Source organism: Lepisosteus platostomus, chromosome 3 (assembly GCF_059453375.1).
Source record: "Lepisosteus platostomus isolate fLepPlt1 chromosome 3, fLepPlt1.hap1, whole genome shotgun sequence".
Taxonomy (NCBI): domain Eukaryota; kingdom Metazoa; phylum Chordata; class Actinopteri; order Semionotiformes; family Lepisosteidae; genus Lepisosteus; species Lepisosteus platostomus.
Window position 1 is genome coordinate 35,071,277 of NC_142613.1, and position 12,317 is coordinate 35,083,593.

Here is a 12,317-nt window from a genome sequence, read left to right on the forward strand (position 1 = left end):
CCATGTCACTACACTCCTTGTTGAACAGCAGATGATTACAAACTAGTCGGTCATTTGTTTGCCATTAAATACAAGTACAAGGGTTATGCAGAAATCTAACAGAATAATCAGAAAGCACAAATGACTATTTAAATAATACATTTTTAATTTAAATTTTATTTAAAGTTCTACATTTTCATTGGAGCTGTATGTGTATTCTAATATTTTATTCACTAAAACATTTCATTTGGAAATGAGAAATTAAGAGTTATTGCAAGCCAAAGTCAGATTTCATCAATACCCACCTTCTGCTAGTCTTTCCTTCCATGACTGGGCTGCAGATGTGAAGAATTCATTATTCAGTGCAGAACTGCTGAGCTTCAGTACTCCATCTGCACTAGCCTAACAGAGGTAAAGAAAGGACAGCAATCATATTAACAGCATTGCAACTGCACTGCCATTAAAACAATAAACTACAGTACCTAGGTAGAATGGAAGCCTATTCTTATGTACTATCTAAGGACAGAAAACAAAAATCAATCTTTATTTTCCATATCATGATTAAACATTAACAGCTCATGCACAAAGTAAGAGAAAAATACATTATAATTTTTCAGAATTGCTTAAAAAACTGTCCCCAGTTTTGAAACTTGAAGAAGATATCTGATTAGTTATGTCTACAAAACACATCAATCCATTTTTGCAAAACATGAATTCTTTCAGCAATAAGGCACACTATATTCTACACAGAACTACTGACGTTTCAGATTATTAGATTTTGGTCCTGAAAATCTATGCTTAGATCCCCAATCAGATGGCTTCTATCTCAATAATAAAGACATTGCCATCCCTATTTTTAAGGGGAACAGTATCTTCACAGACATTTTAAAAGGGGGAATACATCTATTCATAAACAAGAACGAATCTTTGTGTTTGTTTTAACAAGGAGAACGGTGTTCCTTCCTGATCAACCCCAATTCAAGCACTGTTTTCCATTAAACAAATAGAATAAGCAAAATCACAATCTCAAGGTGGAAGGCTCTAGTAGTTAGTTTAACAGACAGAATGGCACAATGTCTAATGACCCAACACATTTTAGATTTCATTAATTGTTAAGTACTTGTTTCAGCATCAAACTAGACCAGTAAAACCTAGATTTAGCTGCTTATTCTTGTGCTCTGTGTGCTACACTTTTGCACTGCTACACTTCTTTATTAAGTAACTCAGCCTTTAGGTCACAAACTTGCAAATTCTTAAGCAGACAAACCACTATAGATCCAGCAGTGGTAGACAATATGGTGTGTTTTGCAATTGTTAATACAGTAGGTGTCTAGCACTCTGTATCCACAATTACAGAAATAACATATAGTATAGTACTTGGTTAATACTCTAACTACTTTATGATACAAGTGCTTCACTAATAAAGGAAAATGATAAAACAAAAGATTTGCATTAAAATAGACAATAAAAGCACAGTGCTAGACAACAGCATAGGTCCATGAAATACTAAGCTGTTATGTACAGTGGAAAAAGAGAATAACTGCTCGAAACCAAAAGTGAGCACAAAAATGTTTTTTTTCAAATATATTTTATTGGGGCACCTAATTAGTTCAACCCTGTGAATGAACATAAAGAGCCAAGTGCCCTGAAATCCTTAGCGAGGAAAAAAGAACAAGGTGATAATCGAACATACTGTATCTCAACGCGAGTAATATATTTAGTACGCCTACAACGTAACGATCAGCCTTTTCAATCAATACCAGGGAAATTAATGGAAGGAAACAAAGAATCAAAGTTTTCATACAAACATGTTTTTTATGCCTACTAAAATCAAAGAGATAAAAGACATAATCAGATTAATACAAGCTCAAGTGAGTGACTTCAAGAAAAAGTTAGACCAGACCCCTTTCTGTGGGAAAGACTCAGCAAGGACGACCTAGGGAATTCTCAGCCTCCAGAGATCTTACTGTACTCTTCAGCTAGACCACTTATCAAGAATACATTTGAATGAAATAACATTGTTCATAACAAAATAAGATTTTAAATGTTAATTACCCCATATAAAGTAATACAATAATAATTTAAATAACAACATAAGATGTACAATGATAATATTACATGAGATGGGATCACGATGACAAAGAACAACAACATCACAACTGTACTTTTAGTTTGTTTTGATTTTATCTATGTAGACCTACAGTAAAAATATACATGATTCCAACTTTTGCCACAGAATTAATCTGTATTTTTAAAGCAACATATTAAAATATCAGATTGTTAGTAAGAGAATGATAATAGCTAACATATTGACTATCTAAGACTCACTGGATTCCACATTATTTTTCAGCTTTTAACAGATGACATCATAACAAAATAAGTCAGGATTGTACACTTCTACGATCCTCCAAAACTTTCCGGGTTTTAATACAACCCAAGAGAACAATGGGCTGTTAATACAATGGAACACCTTTATATAAAAAGTGTAACTGCAATGCATTCTCCTGATTGAAGACATTTGTGATGCATTTTCTAGCCTTTACAATAAAGTCCAGCTGCCACTTACTAATAACTGAATTCAAAGTTAAAACACCTGTCCTTTATTCACACTCATTTAGTATTCATTAGAAACCTTGCCTTTGTAAAGCATTCCCCTCCTGTTGCCAATCAAGTAACTAATGAATTTTATCTCTGGCAAATGCTGGCTTTGAGGAAAACTGCAACAGAATACAAATAACCCTCTTAACACAACAGATGGGGATAGTTTGTTCTTCAACACTCACTATAACAAAACCCATTAGATGAGCCCTATATCATTTGCCATGAACAATTTATATGGTATTATATTGCCATGTCTGGAAACAGATGTATGCAAAAATGTACTGAAAAATCCTGGCTGTCAATATGCACCATAATGCACCTTGGACATTCTGCCCATCAGTGACTCAAAGAAAAAAAAATGAAAGTCTGTACTTGGCCCGATTATATCCTCAGCACAATTCCATTGAGACTTCCTGTAACACCCTAAAACCAAATGACATTTGGAAGTGAATGGACAAGGAATAAATTCTCGCCTGGGGGATAATTATCACTGGCAACACAGCTTGATGTGACAGGCAAGCCAGGCATTCAAGATATGGCTGATCTGGGCACTGGCCAAGGCTAGCGCATGTTCTTTGTAGGGAAATGTTAAAACATTAAATATAGTTCTGATATTTATACTCCCAAAGCTAAAGGAAAGCTATGGTAGAATTGAATGACTCACTGCTATTGAGCTGTTGTGGGATGAAGTGGAATGTGCCATGAGCTCATAACTGTCACAAAAAGAGTTTCATCAAATCGTTTGGTGGTGGTGGAGGGGTGTCAACAATAAGAAACAAGTAAACTCCTAGACCATCATATAACTCTTTTCAACTTGGGCTAGTGAATCGAAAAACTGAGGGTTTCAGAAATGCAAAAGGGCAAAATCTGGTTTCACATCCTAGTACTTTAAACAGAACACCTAATCATGCTTTGTAAAATGCAAAAGATCATGTCTTGTCAGTGATTGCCTGAGCTGTGTTAGGACCAGCTTATCATCACAGAGAAGATAAAAAGAATTGGAAGAGAAGGTAGAGATTTTTAATAAAGCCCTATGTCAGAAATAACTGTTAATTTTGCACACTGGATGAAAAGATTTCTGTCTGACTGCTAAGGTTGGAAGAAACACATCTATCTGAAATATTTCACTATTATACGGCAGAAGCAATAATGAAGTGAAACAGCCTAAGGTTTGAAGAAGAGTGAAGCGAGCTGATGCCTCATCCTTTATTAAAAGCAAATGTTGCCCTGTTGCCAATGCTTTCAATCCTGACTCCTAAGAAAGAAACATTTAGCCCCAAATCTATTTCAGTGATTTCTTGTACTTGAGAAACTGCCTGGATATTTGCAGCCTGGTAGGGAAATGGTAATATCGCACTTGCCAAAGTGGGAGTTGAGCCCACATCTTTCCAGCTAAGAGTCTAGAACCCTAACTACTACAGGCTCGAAATCATAAGGGAGCATTGAGACTTCTAAATTTCTCGAACGAATAACACTTTCTACATTAACTTCTAGTGTGCTAAGAGTTTGCGTCAGTCACAGCGAATATAAAAGATTAAAGTGGTGGAACAAGTAAGTCATGATACCAAAACATTATTAAACTTCAAAGCCATCGACATTACGGATAAAGCCTTGGATGAGTCAGATAATCTGACCGACTTGAATCGGTACTTCCAGATTCAACAAGATACTTTCTGAGAACACCACAATGGTAGAATCTGAGTCAACCGCCGGAGACACTACATTTGCAGTACTGGGACAGTTCTAACACATGGGGGACATTTGCTAATGTGAAACCTTGGGTTATTCACACCACTGACTGTTTTATGTGGTGGAGTATCACTTCTATCATCATATATAAGGAAAATGCAGTGATTTTGATGCAGTTCAGAGTTACTCTGAACTGTATCATCCATAACTGAGGTTCAGTATTAATCCATAAATATAGTTTGTTGGCCTCTCCTTTACAGCATTTTAATTGAAACTTTTCACCTGATTGTACTACAAAGCAACGTTGTCTGACAGAAGTGACTGCATTCCAAAGCTGCTGTGTCACTAGGTAAAAAACAAAAATCTTCTTTGTGCTCTGGGCTCAGTACTTTAGTAAAGGAGATTAAGGGAAGCCTATGGCGTGTCAACAAGTAAACACATTTGACTAAATTCTTGCTTTGAAGGAATGTAGTACCTAAAAACAATGATACAAAAATAAAATTCTTATCACAAAGTCTACCATAAACTGGGTGTCTGAAGAACTAATGCAATCTGACATTTTATGAATCTGGAAAATAGACTTAAAATTACATTATCAATGACTGGTGAGACAAAAAATAAACACTACTGATCCCTAAAAATGCAGTTTTGGTGTCAATCCATTTTCTGCATTCTAAGACCTGTTTTATGCATACTACACCTGTAGCTTACAGCTCTATTTTTTGCGTTTCGATGTGCTTCAACCATGAAACATTACTAAGAGGGTTTTGCTGAAGTGGGTTACAAGGGATGCTCCTCCAAAGGCAGGACAGCTGTTACCATGCTTTAAGCACCAGACCATGAATTGTCAACATATTTTTTGAACTGATACAGAACAAGAAAAAGGACCATACAGAGAGACTGACCTGTCTGTCGACCTCTGGGAGGAGGTGTAAGAGACGGTGTTGACAGTCTGGAGGTAACACTGAGAACGTGTGCTTGTTTATCAGGGCCCGCAGGTTGGTGTTGACCAAGATGGAGTCTGGCGTTTCCACGTCAATTTCCGCACACTTTGTACGTTTCAGCTGCCCTGAACCAAAGAAATAAGAAACACGTTACCATTGTCAAATGCTGTCACTTATCACCACTGAGAGTATGACACTTTTGGATTTTGAATCGATAGTTTATTGCCAACTCCCTGGGTATTATAGAGGGTTTTATGATTTATATATTTCAGTTTAAATTAAAAACAAATCCTCTTGGTTTATTTGGTTTATTTATTAGAAAGCTATGAGGGGGTTTGCTTCATGATATTGTGAATAATAAGAGTGACTTTTCATATACATTTACACTACTCTTACATAGGACATACTTAATATTTAGAAATGTTTTTTAGGAAAGCAGAAAGATTCAAACAAAAGGAGGCCCGTGCATATGGTTTTATTTCTCTATTACCCGTAATCTGCACTTGTTGGAACAAACACCTTGAAGAATGAATTCCCCTTGGGAGCCTTCCTGGAAAGGGACAATGTCAGAGTAACTGATGACACCTATCCTGCGTGTGTTTGGTACTGTAGGTGGGAGGAAATACAAGCGCCAGTGAAAGCACATGCATACATGGGCAGAAGATGTAGATCCTGAGCTGGAATCCATCCCAGGACTCTGGAGCTGTGCTGCCCCTATTTATCTGAATATTAATTTGAGTTTTTACAGAACTATAACATAACATAAAAACGTGTTTATGTGGGGTTATTTATAAAATATTTATTTATTTATAAATAAAAGTTATTTTTCACTGGTCAGTTGTAGACCAGTCCAAGAGGGAACCATGAGTCATGAAGGATAGGTCTCTGTTTCACTGAGAAGTCCACAATGCATTTCTGCATGGTCTGTGGGGTGGACAAAGATGCCCCAGATTGTCCATTAGAGTGTTTCAATTCCCACTAAGACTGCACATTTATTGCTCACTGCATTTGTTCAGAATTCAGAATGTATATATTCCACATATTCAATGAACAACATATTTGGAACATGAAAGCTTGATTACTCCTGTAAAAGTCTGAAAGCTAAATGTGGCATGTTACACAAGTATTTAAAATCCATCAGGAATATTAAAGAAAATAATGCTGAATTCACTTCACTTGTACACGGGAGGTGTTCAGCAGTGCAGTGCTGCAGAGAATGGGTGGAATTAAGGTTTTGCTGATGTTTATGTGAACAGATGCTGACAACTGGTCAATTCCACTGGACTGCACACGTACCAGCTTTGTGACTAAAGGCCTGTATTACTGTATATTTGGTTTAATTTAGTTTTACTGTTTGTCTATATGTTATCCAACAAGTAGGCAAGTCAGAATAGATCATTTTATGAGCTTTATAATAACGTGGAATTAGTTTGATTCAAAACAGTTGACGTCTATATGCAATTTCACTGAACATACAGCACCAGGGGTGGTCAGCCCTTGTCCTGAAGACCACAGCAAGTTTTATGGATCACTCTTAAATCATTGCTGTTCCAACAACTTTAATTTCTATGCAGCCGGAACAGTTTTATTTTGACCACTTACGCAGGTGGTGTTTCAATTAAGTAATTTAGAGATTATCCATCCATTTTGAAACCTAATTTCTTCAATTTTCTTCCAATTCAGGGTCGCGGGAGAGCTGGGGCCTATCCCAGCAAGGGTACCCAGGCAGGGTACACCATGTCTTCAGACTGTGGGATGAAACCAAAGCATTCAGACCCATGCAGTCACAGGGATAACATACAAACTCCATGTAAATAGCACCCCAGACAAAGATTTGAACGCAGGGCCCCAGGGCTGCAAGGCCGAAATTGCTAACCACTTCGCCACTGTGCCGCCCAATTTAGAATTCATATGAAATTAAAAACAGCCAAATGTCAAAGTCCACAGTTAGCTATGCGTTAACATCACAGAACCAATTTACTTCCTAAACTGATCAAAACTTCAGTGTCCCAGGTCTTGACAAAATTTAAAATTTAAGGCTGACTACCAAGATCTGCTTGATCATGGGTCTCCAGGACCAATGCTGGCCACCCTTGGAGTATACAGTAGTCTTGGAGTTGGGGAATGTCATTTCTTTAAACAAGCAGGTATTTTTAAATGAATGCATTAAGATAGAGATGATGATTTGTTCCATCTGTCTTATTTTGGTTGTATAACAATGCAGCAACAGAAATGAGGAGAGCAGCTACTGACAATTTTTAAGTGAAGTGAGCAGATATGCATACAAGCAGCATTTTTTAAACACATAGAATTGTCGGACAGCACATTGCATTGGTTTTAGCAGCACTGTTTTGTTTCTCAGTCTTTCACTTCATTGGTCTACCAGCCAACTATTTGGGAGCTAGGACTTTGTGACAAGGAGTGGTACAGTACGGTGGTGCAGTGGTTATCATTGCTGCCTTGTAGTGCTGGGGCCCTGGGTTCAATTCCTGTGGTGCTGCCTGCGTGGATTTTGTATGTTCTCCCCATGATCGTGTGGGTTTCCTCTGGATCCAGTTCCCTCCCACAACTGGCTTCTGAGAAAACTGGTCCTGGTGCGAGTGTGTGCATGCTTGTGTCTGTGTGCAGTATGTGCCCTGCAATGGACTGGTCTTCCAACCAGGGTGTATCCTGCTTGTCACCTACAAGCCTGTATTGGATAAAGCAGTTAGAGAATGCACAGATGTTGCGACAGATGTAGCAATACCACTACCAGGATTCGATCACAGCCACTCAAAGTCACCCCTGACTTCATAACCACACTATAAACCATGCGAAAAGATGGGACTGCAGGGGAATTTAGTGCTCTAGAGATTATGAAGGATCTCATAATCTCTCATGTCATCTTCTGTATCAGGCTCAGTGCCACTAAGCATAGTTATGTATTTTGTGCAGCATTCTTTTGGTTTTCTACATTTCATTTTCATATAGAAAATGCTGCATAGTCACCACAAAAAAGGACAGCCCAAGCTTTTATACCTAACAGTGATCTTTTGGAATGTGTTTCACTGTTATCAGTGGCAAAGGCACTATGGGTAAATTCAAATTCCATCTGGTCACATTTTTTAAACTTGATGTTTAATCACCTCACACGTAGAACAGATGTTACAATTCAAATACAATTTCCAGAGTATGTTTATTTTCATCCTGCAATTGTCTATAAAAAGGTCTATTCATACGACTTCTGTTTTGAAATCAGATACCCCTTACATATACAGTATGTCTATATGAATGTACGTAGGGCAAAGCTAAATTGGAATTGCTAGCATTAGAGTTTAAACTGCTGGAAATGTTCAAAAATACCTTTCACTATTTCACCTCAAGAATTTATTTATGCTTCTCAGTGTTTTTGCGTTTCAGACAAAATTATTTTCTTCCTGCCCTCCATGCCACAAAATGTGATTAAATGTTTCAGAGTGCAAAATCTTTTTTAATTTGGTGCTAGTGGCAAACACAGGGGAAAGAGTTTTATCTGAGATCTCTTAATTCCATTTGAAAATGCAGTGCCATCTGAAAATGACGCATTGCAGTAGAGGGTTTAAAAAGGAAATGAATTACACACAATGAAACCAATCCATCAAAAAAAGAGAACTTTGAAAATCTCCTTTTCCCCAGCAACTTCAACTAAATTAACCCTTGCTCTACTGATAGAAATGATGATCTGGCACTTGTAAAATCATTACTCCTAATACTTTAGTATTACTCTGATAACTATTAAATGTGACAACCATGACAAACATTTAGCAGTTAATTATAAGAAGGGCAAACAGAAGATTTTATGTAGATAACATACTTAGTTTACTAAACATGGGAAACAACAATTCTGTTGTTGTTTTTCACTTACGTACAGTATCGGCAGTGATAATTTGTAAACTTGCATGTGAGAAAGAGAAAAAAAAAAGAGCAGCATCCAGTAATCTATCTTAATATATCTGTCCAATCTGAAGAGTCTGGCAAACACTGCTTTGGCTTTCTAAAGATTAAAAGAAGCGTAGAGCAGCCGATCGTAAACTTGCTTTACTCTTTTGATAAAAGTGGCTTTCCTGCACATTAATAAAATGAAATAGCACTTGTGCAATTTGTTCTCCTGCTAGCTTTGAAAAACAATCTCTAAATTCTTTTTCACATCATATTATATTATATAATTTCAATACTGTATTATCATGTTATTATTTCTAACTTTCTATAGAATACACGCTACAATACCTAAAAAGAAAGCCATATAAAAATCCCTTAAAGTGCTCTGAAAAACAAGAGAACATTTTTCATGAGCTATAGTTCACTGCAAGTTGTGTCCAGTGTGCAGAGATCTGTTTTTATTATGCTCAAACCTGGAATGGCAGCGTATCTTCTAAAAACCAGACAAACCTATAGTAATTATTATGAATGCAGTATAAACATAAGGATTAACAGACCTCTTTATTCCATATGTACTGTACAATGTAAAAACCAATGTTTAATATTGTTAATGAGCAGACTAATATATATTACAGTATGTAACAGATTATTGGTAATTAAGCCAAGAAGCTGTACTTTCAAAAAACATCTGGGATTCATTAGGATAAATAATGCGGATGTGCTTTCTAATTACTGTATGTATCTTCAAAAACATCTTGTGCCTTTGTTAAATTGTATTTGTTTTCCAGTAAGGATAGGGGATGGAAGATGGAAGTATCCAGGAGTTCAATCTTCTTACAAACATAAATGTGGGATACAATTTAAAAGAATAATCGGCATGCATTTGTAGAATTTGTGTTAAGAATTATGCTAGCAAATGATATTTAAAAGGTAACTGTGTGTGTATACAGTATATGTAGTCTTGTAACCAAAATGTAACCAACATATAGCAAACACATCTAAAATAGTGGGTGGCATGATGGTGCAGTGGTTAGCACTACTGCCTTGCAGTGCTGGGGCTCTGGGTTCAATTCCAGACCTGGGGTACTATCTGTGTGGTCTGAATGTTGTCCCCATGTTTGCATGGGTTTCCTCAGGAGGCCCCAGTTTCCTTCCACAGTACATAGATGTAATGGCAGGCTAACTGGCTTCTGGGAAAATTAGACCTGGTGTGAGTGTGTTTGAGTCTGTATGTGCCCTGTGATGCACTGGTACTCTGCCTTTGGCCTGTTGCTTGCCAGGCTAGGCTTCAGCTCCTTCATGCCCCTGAAGAAGTGGTTAGAAAATTCATGGAAGGATGATATGGATGGAAGGATGGATCTACAATAATTGCTGAGACAAAATTATGACAAGTAATTTTACTTTTTTCTTATTCCTGCAAAAGACTTCAAAACGGTTTTTGTTACCCCAGAACACCCCTTATCCATAGTTTTCAACACCATAAAATGCATGTGCAAAATTATCATGTGTATACTGTACTGTATATATGCTAGTTTTCTTGGAAGTCAAACAAAATGCACTCTTAGAGTATAAACTCAATGAACAAAACTGTCAGTCATTTATTTCTGTGAGATTCACATACTACTATGGTTTCATCTGTTCAAGGTACAGGAATGGCTTTATATTCCATGATAAAGTGGGCACAAACGTCTTCTCCTTCTACATGTATGTTTTAATGAATTTCACGGAGGGTGCAAACACGTCACTAAAAGCAAGACAAAATTGGAACTTTTTGGTCTAAATGCAAAGCATCACATCTGATGGAAATCCAACGTAGTGCATCACTCAGTCAACGCCATCTCTATTGTAAAGCATGGTGGTGGAATCATCATGTTATAGATCAGCTTCTCATCAACAGGGACAGAAGCTTGCCAAGACAGATGGGATCATTTTCAATCATTTGGTTATATCCTAAGGTATGCAACAAAGGGCTGAAGTATGTACTGTACGTAAATACCGTATAGAGTATTTGGTCTGATTCACCTACTGTAGATGAGGAAATGGTAGCCTAAATGTGAGGACCCCCTCCTCTATTGCAAGGATCGAGTTAGGGAGCTGCTCCAAGGGTCTAGATGTGGTAAAAGGAGGGTTGTCAGAGAGACATACAAAGGGAAGTGAAATACATATATACAGTGCCTTGCGAAAGTATTCGGCCCCCTTGAACTTTTCAACCTTTTGCCACATTTCAGGCTTCAAACATAAAGATATAAATTTTTTATTTTATGTGAAGAATCACCAACAAGTGGGACACAATTGTGAAGTGGAACGAAATCTATTGGATTTTTGAAACTTTTTTAACTAATAAAAAAATGAAAAGTGGGGCATGCAAAATTATTCGGCCCCTTTACTTTCAGTGCAGCAAACTCACTCCAGAAGTTCAGCGAGGATCTCTGAATGATCCAATGTTGTCCTAAATGACTGATGGTGATAAATAGAATCCACCTGTGTGTAATCAAGTCTCTGTATAAATGCACCTGCTCTGTGATAGTCTCAAGGTTCTGTTGAAAGCGCAGAGAGCATCATGAAGACCAAGGAACACACCAGGCAGGTCCGTAATACTGTTGTGGAGAAGTTTAAAGCCAGATTTGGATACAAAAAGATTTCCCAAGCTTCAAACATCCCAAGGAGCACTGTGCAAGCGATCATCTTGAAATGGAAGGAGTATCAGACCACTGCAAATCTACCAAGACCTGGCCGTCCCTCTAAACTTTCAGCTCAGACAAGGAGAAGACTGATCAGAGATGCAGCCAAGAGGCCCATGATCACTCTGGATGAACTGCAGAGAACTACAGCTGAGGTGGGAGAGTCTGTCCATAGGACAACAATCAGTCTTACACTGCACAAATCTGGCCTTTATGGAAGAGTGGCAAGAAGAAAGCCATTTCTCAAAGATATCCATAAAAAGTCTCGTCTAAAGTTTGCCACAAGCCACCTGGGAGACACCCCAAACATGTGGAAGAAGGTGCTCTGGTCAGATGAAACCAAAATCGAACTTTTTGCCCACAATGCAAAACGATATGTTTGGCGTAAAAGCAACACAGCTCATCACCCTCAACACACCATCCCCACTGTCAAACATGGTGGTGGCAGCATCATGGTTTGGGCCTGCTTTTCTTCAGCAGGGACAGGGAAGATGGTTAAAATTGAGGGGAAGATGGATGCAGCCAA

At 37.7% G+C, this 12,317-nt stretch overlaps 1 protein-coding gene across 9 annotated transcripts in view; it reads right to left on the minus strand.

Annotated features, from left to right (window-relative positions):
- asxl2 (ASXL transcriptional regulator 2) overlaps positions 1-12,317 on the minus strand; it is a 130,735-nt gene that overhangs the window by 13,572 nt on the left and 104,846 nt on the right. For all 9 annotated transcript variants that reach the window (XM_088625450.1, XM_088625452.1, XM_088625449.1 and 6 more), the window contains 2 exons: positions 5,175-5,338; positions 285-381 (listed from right to left, as the gene is read on the minus strand). In XM_088625450.1, coding sequence (XP_088481576.1) covers positions 285-381; positions 5,175-5,338 — 261 coding nt within the window. The remainder of the gene's footprint in view (positions 1-284; positions 382-5,174; positions 5,339-12,317) is intronic.